The 18887-nt window shown below is 41.1% G+C and overlaps 1 protein-coding gene across 4 annotated transcripts in view; it reads left to right on the forward strand.

The window, feature by feature from the left end:
- atxn3 (ataxin 3) overlaps positions 1–18887 on the forward strand; it is a 39241-nt gene that overhangs the window by 883 nt on the left and 19471 nt on the right. Inside the window, exons 1-7 of one of the 4 annotated variants that reach the window (XM_080202384.1) lie at positions 1518–1598; positions 8707–8871; positions 9285–9329; positions 11901–11986; positions 12229–12295; positions 15099–15186; positions 18596–18734. In XM_080202384.1, the coding sequence (XP_080058510.1) occupies positions 1575–1598; positions 8707–8871; positions 9285–9329; positions 11901–11986; positions 12229–12295; positions 15099–15186; positions 18596–18734 (614 nt within the window). In that variant the 5' untranslated portion in view covers positions 1518–1574. Of the gene's footprint in view, positions 1–1511; positions 1599–2341; positions 2413–8706; positions 8872–9284; positions 9330–11900; positions 11987–12228; positions 12296–15098; positions 15187–18595; positions 18735–18887 lie in introns of those variants that run through there. The other 3 variants (XM_080202385.1, XM_080202388.1, XM_080202386.1) reach the window with 3 other exon arrangements.

Raw genomic sequence — 18887 nt, forward strand, 5'->3', positions numbered from 1 at the left:
TACTCCATCTCTTCTCATCTTATCCCTCCAATTCGCTTATCTTCCTATTTTTACCCCTCCTTCACCATCTGATTTCAACCTCTTATGGTCACCACCACCTTCTCAAGGGGCAATTACAGTAGGCAATAAATGCTGGAATACCAGCATTCCATGAATGAAAGAAAAATCCATGCTTGCAAACGGAGAACTTATTGTGAACATTCCTGCCTTGGCAAAAGAACTGGAGGAATTGGCCGGCGGGGGGGGGGGGGGGGGGGGGTGGACGGAGAATAGTCAATGTAAACTCTGACATCATTGTGGTGATGATGTTAACAGGATTGAAGAAATTCCAGACCCACATAAATATGATGGCACAGTTGCAAAGTGGTTAGCACTGCTGCCTTACTGCACCAGTGACACGGATTCAATTCCCAGCTTGGGTCACTCCTTTCTATAGAGTCTGTACATTCTCACACTGTTTGTGTAGGTTTCCTCTGGGTGCCTGAGCAGTGTCTATCTCGTGTGTGATGGGACACCAAGCAGGATATTACTGTGGAGCCACAGCTCAGGAACCTGCCTGCCATCCTGAATAGGATCGCAGACACATAGGTGGCCAATTAGCGAGACAAGACACCCATTTCTGCGTGTGTTTCCTCCAGGTGCTCCTCTCACACATTCTGAAAGACGTGCTGGTGAGATGCATTGGTGTAGAGATGCCGGCATTGGACTGGAGTAAATACAGTAAGAAGTCTCATGACACCAGGTTAAAGTCCAAAAGTTTATTTGGTAGCAAACGCTACTAGCTTTCGGGGCTCTGCATCTTTGTCAGGCAGAGCCCCAAAAGCTAGTGGCTTGTGCTACCAAATAAACCTGTTGGACTTTAACCTGGTGTTGTGAGACTTCTCATGAGGTGCATTAGGCCATGCTAAATTCTCCCTCAGCATACCTGAACAGGAGCCAGAGTGTGGCCACGAGGGGATTTGCACAGTAACTTCATTGCAGTGTTAATGCTACAGTACAGAAAGACGCAATTTGGCCCATCGAGTCTGCGTTGACTACAATCCCACCCAGGCCCTACCCACGTATTTTACCCAGTAATCCCGCTCACCTACACATCTCAAGACACTAAAGGGGCAATTTTTAGCACAGCCAATTAACCTAACCCGCTGGATTGTGGGAGGAAACTGGAGCACCCGCAGGAAACTCAGGCAGACACGGGATGAACGTGCAGACTCCACACAGACATTGACCGAGCCGGGAATCGAACCCGGGTCGCTGGAGCTGTGGAGCACTAGTACTAACCACTGTACTGCCGTGCCGCCCTACCCCTTCTATATAATGTAAGTTTATATACATAAACGGTAAGGGTAAATAAGTCTCCACACATAGAAAGCAGGCAATCCTCCCGCTCTCGACGGCAATTGCTGTGTGCGCCTGCACCGGTCCCTTAGGGAGCAGCCGCCCACCTCCCCGACTGTTGACGTCGCCGGCACGGCGCCCGCATGCGCAGCGCCCCGGCCGGTGATTGGTTGGCGGCTGTGACCCCGGCGGCGGTGGGGGGTCACGGCGCACAGGATGATGGTCCAGTATCCATCATGGAGGCGATATTTCACGAGAAAGTAGGTGGAAGTGGCGACTGCGGTTTAAAATGGCCGTGGTGGTGGCTCACCCGCAAAGCTAGCGGCGGGAAAGAGAGAGAGAGAGAGGCCCCGTGCCGGCTGATGTCGAGTTGCTCAATCCTGCCTTTCCCTTTTCTTCACCTTCCCGGGGTGGGGTACTTCACACACACAGCCCGTTGGCCGCCAGCGCCACAGGGTTCGCAGCCCTGGCAGCTGCATTTCTTCACCCCATCCCACCCCACACACCCACCCCACCCATAACTCAGCTCCGGTACATTGAAATCAGTTTGCCCGCGGGGCTGTGTCGCAGTTCTGGCGGCCGAGGTGCGACTAATGTCCCCCGCCCCACATCTAAAGAGAAAGCTGTAGCCGTTTCCCCCACAAAACATTCTACCAGACGGCAGAGGAGTGCTCAAAGTTAGCCGGCGATGTTTGTGAATCCTCCCCAGTTGGTCTTTTCAATTCGTGGAAGGGTTGAGTAAATCAGGGTTGAAACAGTCTCTGACTTCCCCTTTCTGGTCCAACAACACTTAGGATTTTTTTTGGAGCTGCTTTCGTCCAGTGCAGTTTTAATGACTGCATTTTGTATAACTCGCAAACGCGACGTACGGGGCACCATTTGAACGTGGGAAAAGTTGAACGTTTAGCCGGAAAAGTGTTATTGCGCTATATCAAATTTACAATTGGCTTGTTGTGATTGTACTATAATACTTGGTAAAATTGCTGCTAATAGGAAAATGTTACTTCATGGAGTTGATTATTGATGTGCTGAAGTGTGGAAGTTCGGTTGTCTTTTTGATAGACTTTCGAATAGGTAGGATTGATGCTCGTTACAGTAAAGTACTATGTGTGATTACAATGACAAGCTTGCATATCTAGTTTCCCATACAGATATGGACGTTGGAATTTTAATCAAAATGCAAAAATAAAGATAGTATAAAATGGAGAATGAATTACAATTACTCTATATAACTTTATTTCATTTGAAGATAACACTTTGATTTGAGTTCATGTAAAATGTCATAGTTACTAGTTTATAGTGGCTGTTGCTTTTTGTTAAGAAAGATACAAAGGCAAATTATTATCCAAATGGAAATAAACTTCAGAGTGCTTCAGTGTAGAGAGAGCTGGGTGTCCTCGTGTATGAATCGCAGAAAGAATGGAATGTAAAAGTAGTGAACTGTGGTGCTACTCTACAAAGCATTAGTGAGATGCACTTGGAATATTGTGTACAGTTTTCGTCCCCTTACTTGAGAAGAGATGTAGTTGCATTTGAGGTGGTTTAGAGGAGGTTTATTAGATTGATTCCAGAGATGAGGGGTTTGTTTTGTGAAGAGAGATTGAGCAATTTAGACCTATACTCCCTGGAGTTTAGGAAAACGAGAGGAGATCTGATTGAGGTGTACAAGATGGTAAGGGGGATTACTAAAATAAATGTGGAGAAGATGTTTCCTCTTGTAGGTGACTCTAGAATAAGAGACCATAGTTTTAGATAAAGGATGGCAGATTTAAAACATGAGATGAGAAATTACTTCTCAAAGGTGGTGGATGCCGAGACATTGTGTAAATTTAAGGAAGAGGTGGACAGATTTTTAGTTAGTAAGGGTTATGGTGAATAAACAGGATATTGGAGCTGAAGCTGAGATTAGATCAGCCATGATCATACTAAGTGGAGGAGCACACTGAAAGTGCTAAATTGCTTATTCCTCTCCCTAGTTATATATATTTTTTGAAACATCTAAATCTGCCTTTATATCTGGTAATTAAGGCTTGTGTAAGTCTTTGACTCTTGTGCACAACAATACAGTAGATAAACTGGTTAAGTTTGTGAGCAAATCCCCTCCTACAAATGTCAAATGCATATCATTACTCATGTTGGTGTTTATACAGTAAGTTCTGTTTTATCCATTTCTATGTCAGTACTTAAGCAATAGCAAGAATAGGCCTTCAACTCCTCAAGCCTGCTCTGCCGCTCAAGATGATCATGGCTGATCTGAAAGTCGCCTTAATTCCACCTTCCTACTTTTCCCTCATAACCCTTAACTCTTGTGGATCAAAAGTATGTTTAACTCTGCCTTCAATATACTCAAAAACTCACCCTCCACTACTGTGAGAATTCCAAAGACACTCAATGCTCAGGAGGAAAAAAATTCTCCTTGTCTCAGTTTTAAATTAGAGATCTCTTATTTTTAAACTGCCCTTAATTTTAGATTTCCTCCAGGAAATCTCACCATCCAGCCTGTCAAGCCCACTCCTAATGTTTCAATAAGGTCACCCTTCCTTCTGGACTCCAATGAGTATAGGCACAACTTGCTCAACCTTTCCTGATTTCTTTTAAAAAAAAGGCACCTCCGTCCTAGGAATCAACCTAGCTGATCTTCATTGAACTTTCTCTGAACTGCTTGCAATTAAGTGAGGAAACCAAGATTGTACTTTAGGAGTGGTCTCTCCAATGCAATGTACAGCTTGTAGCAACACTTTTCTACTTTAATACTCCATCTCCCTTGTAATAAAAGCCAACACTAATAACCTTTCTAATTACTTGCTGTACTGGTATGCTAACTTTTCATGATTTATGTACAAGGCCACCCAGATCCCTCTGTACTGCAGCATTTTGCACTTTCTCCATTTAAATAATATTCTGCTTTTCTATTCTTCCTGCCAAGTGGATAACCCCACTTCTCCTCAACTCTATTTTCTGTTAGCTAATTCTCTGTCCATGTTAGTACATCAACCCAACACTATAAGCTCCTATTTTGTGCAGCAGCCTTTTATAAGGCAACTTATCAAATGTTTTTTGGAAATTCAAATGCACTACGCCTACTGGTTGCCTTTATTCACCTTGTCAACATGCTCAAAGAACTCTAATAAATTTGTCTAACACAATTCTTTCTCAAAACCATGTTGACTCTGCCTGGTTGTATTATGATTTTCTAATTGTCCTGCCACTACCTTAATAATGGATTTTAGCTTTTTGCCAATAACAGGTGTTAGGCAAACTGACATGTAGTTTTCTGCTCCCTACTTCTTTAATTAGAAGTGTTACATTTGCGGTTTTCCAATCTGCCCAGCCTTTTCCAGAGTCATGAACATTTTGAAAGATTAACACACCTGGGTTTTTAATTTCGTAAATTAGATTTTGATTTGCGTCTACGCAATATGTTTGATATAAGTTTTAATTTTGTCCAGCAGGTTATGCAACTCTTCCTGTACTTCAAGAAATTATTTCAAAAAAAGTTGTTTAAAAAAGAAAGAGGCTTTAAAATAATTGCTAAGTGTTTTGGCCATTTCTTTTTGATTGAGCACTGAAATTCCGCTAAATGAACAAATCTTTCTTTTCGAGGTTTCCTGTTTTTGGTGACAGAAGGATCAATAACCGGGGGCACAGATTTGATTTAAATGGCAAAAAATCCAGACGAGAAGTGAAGAGACTTTCATGAAGCAATTTGTGAAAATTTAGAATGCGTTGTGTAGAAGGGAAGCAAATTTAATAATTCCCAAAAGTGAATTTTGTATATATTTCAGGAAACCACATCATTGTTACAGCACAGAAGTAGGCTTCACAGAATCTTTACAATGCAGAAAGAAGCCATTTGGCCCATTGAGTTTGCACTGACTCTCTGAAAGAGTTTTCTACCTAGTCCCCTCTCCTGCTTTATTCCAGTAACCTTGCACGTTCTTTCTTATCACATTACAATCCAATTCTCTTTTGAATACCTCAATTGAACCTGCCTACATCACCATCCAGAAGTTCTTTCCACACTCAAACTACCCTCTGTTTCTTCCCATCACTTTTACTCCTTGGCCATTGTTTTGAATGTATCCTGTTGTCCTTGATACTCTCTTGAGTGGAAACAGTTTCTCACTATTCACCCTATCCATAGCCCTCAGGATCTTGAATACCTTTATTAAGTCTCCTCTCAGTCTTTTCTCCAAGGAAAATAGTCCCAGTCTTTCCAATCCCCATAGGTGACGGTTCTTTATCCCTGGAATCATGCTTGTGAATCTCCTTTACTAACTCTTTCCAATGTTTTCACATCCTTCCTCAAGTATGGCACCCAGAGCCAAATGTAGTTCTCCAGATGAGACATAAACAAGTGTCTTATACAAATTCAATGCGATCTCCTTACTTTTGTACCCGATGTCCCTATTAATAAAGCCTAAAATACTGAATGCTTTATTAACTGCTCTCTGAATATACCTTGCTATTTTCAATGTCTCCTGTACATATGTGCATAAACCTAGATATGTGTCTTCCACTTCCTTTAGTTTCTTCCTTTATTTTGTACTGTTGATATTCTTCCTGCCAAAATGAAGCACCTTGCACTTCTCTGCATTGAACTTCATTGCCACTTGTCTGTCCAATCCACCAACATGTCTATATCTTTTTGAAGTTCACAATTATCCTCAATGCTGTTGGCAATGTTTGCAATCTTTGTATCATCAAGTTTTGAAGTCATGTCCTGAACACCACTATGTAGGTCACTAATAATAATCAGGAAGAGCAAGGGTACCAACACTCATGCGTAGGGAACTCCACTACAAACCTTCCAACCATTTATTATTATTTCCTGTTTTCTGTCACTCAGTCGATTTCATAGCAAGTGCCTACTTTCCCTTTTATTCCATGAGTTAGAATTTTGCTTCCAAGTCTGTAGTGTGGTATTGTATCAAATGCCCTTTGAAAACCCATGTACACCACATTAACAGCATTGCCCTTATCAACTTTTTCTGTTTCCTTCTCAAAAACATTCCTAGTTGGTGAATTCCATTAATGAATCTGTGCTGGCTTTCCTTAATTATTCTGCATTCCAGATCTTAACCCATCACTTCATGAAAAAGTTGCTTTGTCGATTCTTTTGCTAATTATCTTAAATCTGCGCCATCTCATTCTCGATCCTTACGCCACTGGCAATAGTTTCTCCCTATCTGCTTTGTCCCCATGGTTTTGAACATCTCTATCAAATCTTCTCTCAATCTCCTTTCCAAGGAAAACAGTCCTAATTTCTCCAATCTATCATTGGATCATAGAGTTCCTACAGTGCAGAAGACAGCCATTCAGCCCATTGAATCTGCACTGACAAAGCATCCTACCTGGGCCTCCTTCCCTATCCCCATTACTCTGTGCATTTACCATGGCTAATCCACCTAATGTACCCATCATGGGACACGAAGAGGCAATTTATCATGGCTGATCCATCTGACCTGCACATGTTTGGAACTGTGGCAGGAAACAGGAGGAAACCCACGCAGATACTGGGAGAACGTTCAAACTCCACACAGACAGTCAGCCCAGGTCGCTGGCAGTGTGAGGCACCAATACTTGCCACTATGCCCCCTATCTATGTTCCTCACCCCGGAAATGTTCTTGTGGATCTTTTCTGCCTTTTATCTAATGTCTTTGTATTTTTCCTGAAGTGTAGCGTCCAAAACTGGATGCAGTACTACATTTCTATTTGTATGGTGTTCATTTGCCAGTACAGTCAGAGCTGTACATCTGCAACAGTGGATTGCTCTGGGTGAGATCAAGTAGGATTTTTCCTCATGGTTTCTTTCTAACATGATGCAGGCCCAGTCTGGCAGATGTCCTTTAGAGCTTGGCCAGTTCTCTCAGTTATATTGCTACCAAGCCACTTTTGGTGATAGATAATGAAGTCGCTCAGCCAAAGTACGTTCCGTGGCCTTGCTATTCTCAGTGCTTTTTCCAAGTGGTGTTCAACATGGAGGAGTAGTGATTCTTGATTGAAGGAGAACTGCAAATGGTATTTAGCAGAATGTTTGACCTGATACCATGAGACTTCATGGGGTCTAGATTCAAACTTGGGACTCGCAGAGTTACTCCTTCCTGACTATATACCTTTAGTGGGTCTGACCTACCTGTAGGTCAGGGCAACACAGGGATAGTGTTGACACTAGCTGAAAGATATGATTCATGAGTATGAGTGTGAGGCTTTTGTTTTACTAGTCTGTGAGACAGCTCTGTTAACTTTGGTACAAGTTCCTAGCGGTTAATGAGGAGGTGATTGCAGGTTGCATCTCCTGTCATTTCCTGTGCCAGATGGTCCATCCAGCATTTTTGACTTCTCTGAAGTGATTTGACAGAACTGCGAGACTTGTTTGGCCATTTCAGCAAATAGTTAAAAATCAGCTGTGGGCCTGCAGTCACACATAAAGTTCACCCAAGTGAAAATGGCAGGTTTCTTTCCCTAAAGATAATTGGTGAGCCAGATTTTTTTTTTAAAGATAATCCAGTAACTTTGTGACCATCATTATGAAGACGAACCTTTTTATTCCAGGTTTGTTATTAATTGAAGTTTAGTTCCACCAGCTGCTGTGATGGGATTTGATCTCCTGTCTCTGGAGTGTTAGCACTGTAAGAAGTCTCACAACAACAGGTCAAAGTCCAACAGGAGCATTAGTCCAGACCTCTGGATTACTAGTCCAATGACATTAACACTATGCTACAGTTTCCCTAAATATAATTTGAGCATACAATGATGGCATCCTGTATTATTTCTGGCGCATACCCCAAAAGTATAAGAAGTCATTGTTCATTTTGCGGTCCGCTCTTCCAGACGTTTTGTACGTGGAAGTCAAGCTTAGGCCATTGAAAATACAAAATGTGTCTGAGGGGTGGCACAGTGGTTAGCAGTACTATCTCAGCGCCAGGGACCCAGGTTCAATTCCAGCCTCGGATGACTCTCCCCGTGTCTGCGTGGGTTTCCTCCCACAGTCTGAAGATATGCAGGTTAGGTTGATTGGTTAAGATAAATTGACCCTAGTGTCAGGGGATTAGCAAAGTAAATATGTAAGGTTATGGAAATAGGGCCTGGGTGGGATTGTGGTCGGTGCAGACTCGCTGGGCTGAATAGTCTCCTGTACGGTAGGGATTCTATGAAAGTTGAAATTGAATCCCTGTTGGTAAGAAGCCTAATTACAATATGCATGATCCCATTTCAGAGTTTAATTAAAACTTGAAGATTACTTTTTATTGCTTAAAAAAGAGTATTATTGTGCAGTATTGTCAGATTTACACAACAAAGCAAGAAATCTGTCTCTGGTACCTTATATGAAAATCTGATGGGCTTTGCTCTGCTTAATTCCATAGCAAGAAGGATCCCTCTGTGCTCAGCATTGCCTCAACAATTTGTTGCAGGGAGAATACTTTAGCCCTATAGACCTCTCTACAATTGCACAGCAGTTGGATGACGAGGAGCGAGAAAGAATGGCAGAGGGAGGAACTACTACAGAGGAATATAGAATATTTTTACAGGTAAAAACTGCAATTTAACGCAACATCAATTTCATTGAAGCTGCTCTCTACAGACCAAATACCATGACTCGGTGGTAGCACTCTCCCCTCTAGTCAGAACATTCTGCATTCCAGTTCTGCTGTGGAGACCTGAGCATCTAAGCTGACACCTCACTGCAGTACTGAAGGACTGCTGCAATGTTGGAGGTGTCAGCTTTAAGGTAAGTTGTTAAACAAATACCTCGTCGGCCCTCTAGTTAATTCACATAAATGTAAAGAGCGTCTTGATGTTAACCCGTTTATCAGTAAAATGCCATCCCAGTTTCAGTGCTTTTAATTGCCCTTTGAAATTATGCAGCCCTTCACATGCTTTGACTGTGTACCATGAACATTTGCATTATTCCATCAACTTTAATTGTTTTCTCTCAATGTAGCAACCTTCGGGGAACATGGATGATAGTGGATTCTTTTCAATTCAAGTAAGTATCTGAATTTAAGCCTATAAATCCTATAATTAAGCTTATAATATCTAGCAATAAACTTTTTATTTTTTCTTACCCTCTCCCTCCTTTGAAAGTGATTTGAACCAATTTTCTTTCTTTATCCTTGGAATTGTTAAATAAAGCAATCAAGTCATAGTAGACAGGGCTAGCAAGCGACATTTAATTAGATAGTTTGATTTGTTCTTTCCCTATTGCTCATCTACACTGTCATCATTTGCTTTTTACTTCTCATTTTAATTTCTAATCTGGCTTTCTCAGTCATTTTCTCCATGTTGTTTGTAAGTCAGTTCTGCAACTATTTCATCCAGATACCATCAGCATACCCTGTTTTTAGTATAGGAAAATGTATACAATTAGAATTTTCAGGAAATCTGAACGCCTGGCCCTAGTTATCAGTGCCAAAGTACCTCTACCATTGACGCAGCTGATGGCTATTCTAAAGAATAACCATCAGAGAATTGAAGGGCGTGGGGGAGGGGTAATACTACAGCTGAAATTGGATGTGAGTGCAAATGACAATGTTAGTTGATAGTAGGTATAAAGAGGCTACCATTAATTTTCAAGGTTGCCTTGACACCACACCAACTCTCAAATTAACAATGTTAGCTACTGAAGAAATGCACTTGTCCTGTGAGGAGGTAATATTTGAAGGTAGTGATTAATTAAATAGTAGTTTTCGCATTTTTGCCCCAATTGATAATTGCAAAAGCATTGCTGTCAAATGTACTTTAATGTACACGCATATTTTTGGAAGCCAGAAATAGACATTAGCCAAACTTGGCCATAACCAAATATGTTCAGAAAAATTCACTCTATTTATCTTCTTAGCTATAATGCGTTAACATTTTATATAAGTTGTCAATTAAGATAACACAAAATGGAGGCAGAAGCAGTCAGGCTGAATAAATTTTAGTTCATTTTTGTGTTTATTCTCTTTACCAGATGAATCGCCAGATTAGATTGTTAATGAAGGAGCTGAATGTTTGATTAGTACAATACATTGGCAATATAGCACCATCATCATCATGCAGTGATAAAGCAAATGCTTGTTCTTCCCCATCTCATTTCACCGAATGTTCTGTTATAGAGGTATTGCTTTAGAATAGTGCCAAAAGATGGGAAAATTAGCTGGAAAATCATTACTGAATTGATTAGTTGCCAGCTCTCAGTGTCAGTTGATAACCTGTGCAACGTTCTGAAAACTAATTGCAAAAGCTATCCTCCACCTTTTTGATCAGTTTTTTTGTCATTGCAAATTTACTAACATGGACAACACAGTACAAGACTGAAAGCACTGATTAAACTCTCTATTGCCAAAGCATTTTGAAGTAATGTTTTAGAAAAGTAAAATGAATGGTGGGGGACTACAATTGATGGAGGAATGGGAAATTTGGGGAATTCCTGTCCAGATATCCTAAAGCAATCAAATAATATTCCAGAATGTATCCAATCTTTAGAATAATTTCCCCCTCCCCAACACCCCCCTCCTCTTTGTGGATTAAGTTGAATCTTGCCGTGTTAATATTCTTTGATCAATAAGACATGAAAAAAATTGATAGAGAAGAGGACTCAATTTTACTTGTTTTTAAGATCACTCTAAAATATAAAATAATTCAGTAAGTTAGATACATAAGCCATTTACCTCGGGTGAGGGAATCCAGAATGAGGAGTTACACCATTTTGGAGTGAAATCACAAAGTACTTTTTCACGCACAGGCTAAAGGCAGTCTAGAATTCTTTCCTACACCACACCTACCAATGGTGTGAATGTTGGATCAACAGAAATGATCAAGCCACCAATTCACAGTGAGGGTATTAAGGAATGCCAGATCAACCATGATCTGATTGAATAGCAGACAGGCTTCAGGGACTGACCCACTTTTATTCTGATTTTGTTATTGCAAGCTTGCAAAGGGGAATTATGCGGAGTATTGTAAACATGATTGAAAATTACATGACACTTTGTGAGACCATTAAATAATGTTTTGTGCGAACGTTGAGTTTTAAAAAATGCATAGTTGCACAAGATAATATAACAAAATACAGCCCAAGTAGGAACAATCCATTGCACCCTGGTTATTTCCATTGGGAAAATAACTGCAAATATACAATTCCTAATAAGTCTCACAACACCAGGTTAAAGTCTAGCAGGTTTATTTGGTATCACAAACTTTCGGAACGCTGCTGCTTCATCAGGTGAGTGATGATCACCTGATGAAGGAGCAGCACTCCAAAAGCTCATGATTCCAAATAAATCTTTTGGACTTTAATCTGATGTTGTGATACTTCTTACTGTGCCCACCCCAGTCCAATGCCAGCATCTCCACATCATGAGCTCCTAATTGGTTGAGGGAGGGAAGAAATGATACCTTGGGCTGCAAGAAAATGCAAGTAATAGCCCTTTGCTGAAGCATGTCTTACAGGTTGGAGCACAGACTTTTGCATGTGTTAAAACCAGGTGTTGCTTTTCAAATTACGTATTTTAAGTGGGTTCTACTGTATTGTTGTAAAATCCAAAGAGCTTTCAAAGCAATTTTATTTCTACAGGTGATTAGTACTGCCTTGAGTGTTTGGTGTTTAGAGATTACCCTCTTCAACAGCCCAGAATATCAGCGATTAAGGATTGATCCAGTGTAAGAAGCATTATATATAAATACAGTGTGTTCTCAGTATTTTAAGATTAATTTTTTTTATTGTGGATCTCAGTTTTAATTTCAGATTTTGGATTTAGTTTATATGTCTATGCTCAAGTCACAAATATGTGATAGCCATTTTATTTGGAAGTTGGCATTTTGGAAATGAAATTGATTATTTTTCAACAAATTCATTGCAAAATGGTTTAAGGTCTATCTCTACATGTTTGTTGTTTCCACAGAATTGAAAGGGCTTTTATATGCAACTACAAAGAACATTGGTTTACAGTGCGAAAATTAGGAAATCAGGTAGTTCACTCTTTAACATTAAAGAGCTGCAATGGAATTCTGAATCTCATCTCCACAAACGAGTTGCAGTATTCCATTTGCAAAATCATTCCTCCATTTCTCCTGATCGTTTCACCTCTTTATTCAACTTTAAAAATACCCTGTTGCATTCCACCAATTCAGTTTGTTAGATTTGCTGTATGGCTCCTTAGTTGCATTTTTTTTCTGTTTTAGTGTTTCTCATTTTTTAAAAATAACTTCACCTGGAGAGAAAAAGAAACTCCACAACAGATTTGGTTTGCTTTTGAAGAAATCATTTTAAAACTATTGGTGCACAATTGGTTGCATTATTTTTATGGTTCGTTCGCTGGTGCCTTTTCCTGCTGGAATCAGGGTTCTTCTTCTCCCACAGCAACAAAATAGCCCTAACCAAAGTCACAAATCATGTTGTCTGACAGTGACCATTGTGCATTATCCCTGGTCAACCTCTCTGCAGCCTTTTGATACTGTTGACTGCATTATCATCATTCCTCTGTCCAGCCCAATGGGACTGCTGTTACTTGCTCCCATTCATGCCTGTGTTACTGTAGCCAGAGCATTCCCAGCAGTAGCTTCTCTTCCCGCCTTTGGTCTGAACTTGACCACTTCCTCTCCCTCATCAGCATACTGTCTCTTGGTGACGTCATCTTCTGACATGGGATTAGCTTCCATGTATGTGTTGATGACACCAGCTGTACCTTTCCACTGCCTGTTTCAGCTCCTCCACTACCTCAGTGAAATCAGACATCTAGGCTTGAATGAGCTCAGGCTCTCTACAGCTAAACTCTGGGCAATTAAAGCCAGTGTTTTGGGGCTGTGTTTTCCTCTCAGACCATTGCGAACAATTTAGTTCAACATTAAACAATGTCAGCAGCTTAACCGATCAAGCTGAACTTCCAGCCCTATACTCCTCTGGTTAGCTGCAGCTGATCTGAATATTTCCTCCTCAATCCTATCAGAATCAAAGAGCCATAGAATTTTACAGCGCACAAAGATGCCCTTTGGTCCATCATGTCTGTGCTGGCCTTCGAGCACCAATCTACTCCTAAACCCATTGACCAGACTTGGTCCATAGCCTTGTATGCTATGGTATTTCAAGCACTCATCTCAACGCTTCTTAAATGTTGAGAGTTTCTGCCTCTATCACTCGAAGAGACAGTGAGTTCCAGACTCCCATGACCCTCTGGATGAAAAAGGTTTTCCTCAAATCCCTCTAAATCTCCTACCCTTACTTAAATCCCTGTCCCCTAGTTAAGGGAAAAGGTTTCTTCTATCTACTCTTTCTATGTTCCTCAGTTTTGTACACCTCAATCTGGTTCCCCCTGCCCAACCCCCAGCCTTCTTTCTAAAGAAAACTATTGCAGCCTAACCAGCCTCTCTGAACAGCTGAATCTGGTGAATCTCCTCTGCAACCCTTTCCAGTGCAATCACATCCTGTAGTGTGGCAACCAGATCTGCACACAATGCTGTGGCCTAAACAGCATTTTATACATCTCCATCATAACAACCTGCCCTTATATTCTACACTCTGGCCAATAGAGGTAAGTATCCCATATACCTTGTTAATCACCTAATCTACCTGTCCTGCTGCCTTCAGGGACCCCAAGATTCCTCTGGCCCTCTGTACTTCCTCATGTCCTACCATGCGTTTTGTGTTCTCTTGCCTTGTTAGTCCTCCCAAAATGCATCACCTCACCCTTTTCAGGGTTAAATTTAATTTGCCACTCTTCTGCCCATCTGACTGGCCTGTCTATATTGTCCTCTCTTTTTACCACACCTGCAAACACCGATCATGACCGCCCCCCGTTCACGTTTAAATTGACATTCTGTACCAAGTTTCACTTACCCAGTTATCTATATTGCTGCTGACCTGTGCTGACTGTCTCAAATTCACAATTCTCATTCTCCTGTTTAAGCTTCTTCATGGCCTTACATCACCAAGTTTCTGCAGCTATACACCATCTACTCTCTCCATGCTTAATACCCGTTCTCTCTCTTCCTCCTCCTCCTCCTCCTCCTCCTCCTCCTCCTCCTCCTCTCTCTCTCTCTCTCTCTCTCTCTCTCTCTCTCTCTCTCTCTCTCTTCTCCCCCCCCCCCCCCCCCCCCCCCCAACTAAACCTTCAGCTGGTGGGATGTTTTCACCTGCCCTTCCTAAACGTTTCCATTTCATTTTCCATTGACCGCTCCTTTGGTCGATCCTCCTTTGGCCCAACATCACTGTGAAGCAGCTTGGGATGTTTTTCTGTGTTAAAGATGCTTCATAAATACAAGTTATTAAATGTAAGAGAGCCAAACTTTACACCATGATTATAGTTCTATGATGTTTGCAGAGCTACATTTATGAATTGGAAAAATTGGCGTTTTGTGCAAAAAAACACAATCGATTAAAATATCTGGATAAAGTTAAATTTCTAGCCTCCACAACCTCAGCTGGTAGATTTAATGCAATTTGGAACCTTGCGCCATTCAGATTAGGAAGATTTTCGGTTCAGTCCCTGTTGCTGAGTTAACCAACCTCAGCCTTGATCGCTGTGGTGTAGTGGTTTACTTTAACTTTCCTAAACCTGGAAATGATAACTACAGGCTGTTAACCAGAGCTTGACCACTAGGTGGCACTCTTCCTCATATTTTCTGACAGGAGATAATAAATAAGCAAAGATGTTCAGATATATTTGAAAACAAGTGAATGCGAATGTTGTCACAAAATGGTTACAGCACAGAATGAATCTTTTCAATGCACATTTCATCGATGGAATGCATAATTTGTGCTTTCTTTTCTGTCCAGTGGTTTAACCTGAATTCTTTATTGACGGGTCCAGAGTTGATCTCCGACACTTACCTCGCCCTCTTCTTGGCTCAGTTACAGCAAGAAGGTATCCCTTGATTAATAGTCTAACAACTTAGTTCACTATTCATGAAAAATAAAACCCTAACTAATTAAATAAGATAAATGGAGAAAGTTTGCTGATTATTTTAAGGTACAGTTTTATAGACAATAAAGTCTCCAAGTATACTTTCAGAGTTGATGGAAGTTATTGGTAGCCCACAGGTTTTACATTGTAAATGAGGATTGAAAGATTTGCATTTCAGGGCACACATAGATGTTTTGACTCTTAAGAGTACGAATCTTACTCGTTCTCTACAGCTATATAGGGAAAGAGTGGTTCTTCAAGTTGCATTCTGGAAGTCATCTACTCTAAACGTAAAACTTTCTGTGATACTTTCACGATCAAATGGCCTGTGAAGACTTGCCATTTAGCCTTGCATGTAGAAACTGGCCACTTAAGCAAGCTTCTTTGTGGCTGTGCAGCCATAACCCAGCATGGAGTTAATTCTTTTGGAAATGACGTGGGAAAGAAATTGGCCATAAAAATAAACAGGCAGGAATGTGCATCAGTAGCAGAGCATATTGTAATTGCAGTCTGAATCAGAGGTTTTGAAGGTGGAGATCCCGGTTTGCTGGCTAGAGTTATATCATTTTTAAAAAAAGCAATCTCTCGAGATCAAACATAATTCTACAGTCTCATTACAAAGTAAATTAGAATATCAATGAATAAGATCATTCTTTTTCACTTCTGTTCCAGCTCTTTGCTATGAATTCAGTGATCATTGCAATTATAGAATTCCTACAGTGTGGAAGAGGCCATTCAGCCCATCACATTGGCACCGATTCTCTGATAGAAATCTTCGCCAGGCTGCCTCCTCCTCCACCCTATTTCCATGGTTAATCCATTTAGCCTACACATCTCAACGCTAAGGAGCAATTTAGAATGGCCAATCTCCACCTAACCTGCCCACCTTTGGAGATGAAGGATTTTTATGCCAACATATAGAAAACTTTCCATTTTAGGTACTCTGTCAGTATCAAGCAATTCCAGAACAATTATTTGGGTATGTGGTAAAGGTCCTTCTACTATGTCCCAGTAACATATTCCAGTCTTGCTCTTAGACCGGTGCATCTAAAAGTTAGCGATAATTTATTAGTCACAAGCTTACATTAACACTGCAATAAAGTTATTGTGAAATTCGCCTAGTCGCCGCACTGTGGTGTCTGTTCTGGTCAATGCATCTAATAGGCACATCTTTCAGACTGAGAGAGGAAACCCATGCAGACATGGGGAGAACGTGCAAACTCCACACAGACAATGACCCAAGCTGGGAATCGAACCTGGGTCCCTGGCACTTCAAGGCAGCAGTACTAGCCACTGTGCTGCCCATAATGACATTTTTCATTTCCTTTTGCTTATTTATTACAATTTACAGAGCAGACAGGATCATGGAAAATATTACAATTAATCTCGATCTCAAATTTCCTAAAGTCAGCAAGTGTTTGGCAGAGGCACATTTAGCATTTGTTCTGTGTCAGCAACATTCCACAAACTAGTAAATTGAATTATCAGTTAATCATTGCTAGTGGTGTTGGTTGAGGAAGGAATGTTGGTCAGATAATGTGGCAAGTAGCTATTCGAATCCCTACAGTGCAGTAGAAGGTCATTCGGCCCATCAAGTCTGCACAGACCACAGTCCCACCCATGCCCTATTCCCACAATCCCACATATTTACCTGGCTAATTGCGCTAACGCTAGGGTCAATTTAGCATAGCTGATCAACCTAACTCGCACGTCTTTGGACTGTGGGAGGAAACTGGAGCAGCCGAAGGAAACCTACACAGACACGGGGAGAAGGTACGAACTCCCCACACAAGACAGTGACCTGAGGCCAGAATTCTTCCTCAAAACTGCAGAAATGTCACCCTGAACAGGAAAATCTCAGTTTACCGTCCCACCCATGGATTAGCTCCTCCCCCAGTGCAACACCTCCATGTCACAGCATTGCTGCAAGCTTCCCACAACCTTATGATCGAGAGTAGATAATGGTTTGGAGTGAGCCAAGGTGGCACTTCTCATCTGTTTTGTTTATTGCAAATTTCTAACATACCAAGATTGATTATTTGTACTCTGTGGGTTCAGATTTTTAATGTTAAGAGTTCCTATATTGAAGTGCGAGGATAGAGGGGGGAGGTTGGGGATGGTGAGCAATTGGATTTTTAATGCATGGAACTTGAATTTTGTAGATAGTTTTTCTATAAATGCGCACGTTTTAGCAGAAATAATATGATTGTATAGGACATTGTATTTAATCATGATTCTGCTTGATCAAATGTGGCCCATTTAGTCATTATGCTATATGCATCCAGCCCACTGGCCCAAAAGGGAGGAGGTCCTTGATCTTAACCAGTTAGGTCTTTTAGGTGGCTCAATGTCACAGTTGGTAATGTGATATCACAGTTGATTTTACCTATTTGTTTATTTGAGGAGAGGCTTGTGTTTATGTCAGAATGACCTCATTTAAGGTAGGTAACCAAAGGTTTGTAGTAAAAATTTTATATTTTGTTTAATTTCATCAAATGAAAGAATAGTATAGCACAGGAGAAGGTCATGTACTGATCGGGTCTGAGCTGGCTCTTTTGATGAGCAAGCCAGTTAGTTCCACTCCCATGTTCTTTCCTCAGATCCATGCAATTTCCATTTGAAGATACTGTTGAACCTATATCCACCAACCTACCAGGCAGTGTATTCCAAAACCTGATCACTTGTTGCGTTAAAAATAAGTTGTTTTTCTTGTACCATCACTAGTTCAAAGCTTAAATCTTTGTCCTGTCATAATTGACCCTTCAGCCATCAGAAACAGTTTCTCTTTACTTATTCTTTCCAAGCTCTTCACAGTTTTGATCAACACTACCAGATCTACTCTTGGCCTTCTCTGCTCTAAGGAGAATGACCCCAGCTTGTCCAATCTTTCCACACAATTAATCGATCATCCAATCTAGCAAATGTGTCTGTACTCTCTCTAAATCTTTCTTGTCTTCTCTGAAGCTTGATGTCCAGACAGCGTGGTGGCGCAGTGGTTAGCACCGCTGTTTCACAGCACCAAGGACCTGGGTTCGAGTCCCAGCTTGGGTCAATGTCTGTGTGGAGTGTGCACGTTCTCCCTGCGTCTGCATGGGTTTCTTCCCACATTGTGAAAAACATGCTTGTTAGGTGCTTTGACCCAAACAGGCATCAGACTGGCGACGAGGGGAATTTCACAGTAACTTCATTGCAGTGTTAATGTAAGCCTTAGTTGCGACTAATAAATAAACTTTACTTTAGAATTACACACTGCTCCAACTGAGACCAAACTAGTGTTTTTATCTTGGTTTAACTTAACTTCCTGGCTTTTGTACTCTATGCCTCTATTTATAAAGCCCAGGATGATTGATTAATTGCATAATTTCTCCAGGTTATTCGATATTTGTAGTAAGAGGAGAACTGCCAGCATGCGAAGCTGATGAGTTACTAAAAAGGATGAAAGTGGTGCAACGAGAGAGGCCAAAGCTAATTGGCGAGGAGGCAAATCAGCGAACAGAATTTGGTCAGAGGTACTGAGGAACAAAATTGCTCAAGATCTTTTTTTTTTCTTTCTGTTATAAAACAACCTACACCTGGTGCCTATCATTTCTGTTTTTACATAGCCTGTTTTGCTATGTAAAATTCTGACTCCTAAGGGGCATCACACCCAAGTTCTACAGGAC

Source organism: Carcharhinus amblyrhynchos, chromosome 14 (genome assembly GCF_965287045.1).
Source record: "Carcharhinus amblyrhynchos chromosome 14, sCarAmb.v2.hapA, whole genome shotgun sequence".
NCBI classification, from domain to species: Eukaryota; Metazoa; Chordata; class Chondrichthyes; order Carcharhiniformes; family Carcharhinidae; genus Carcharhinus; species Carcharhinus amblyrhynchos.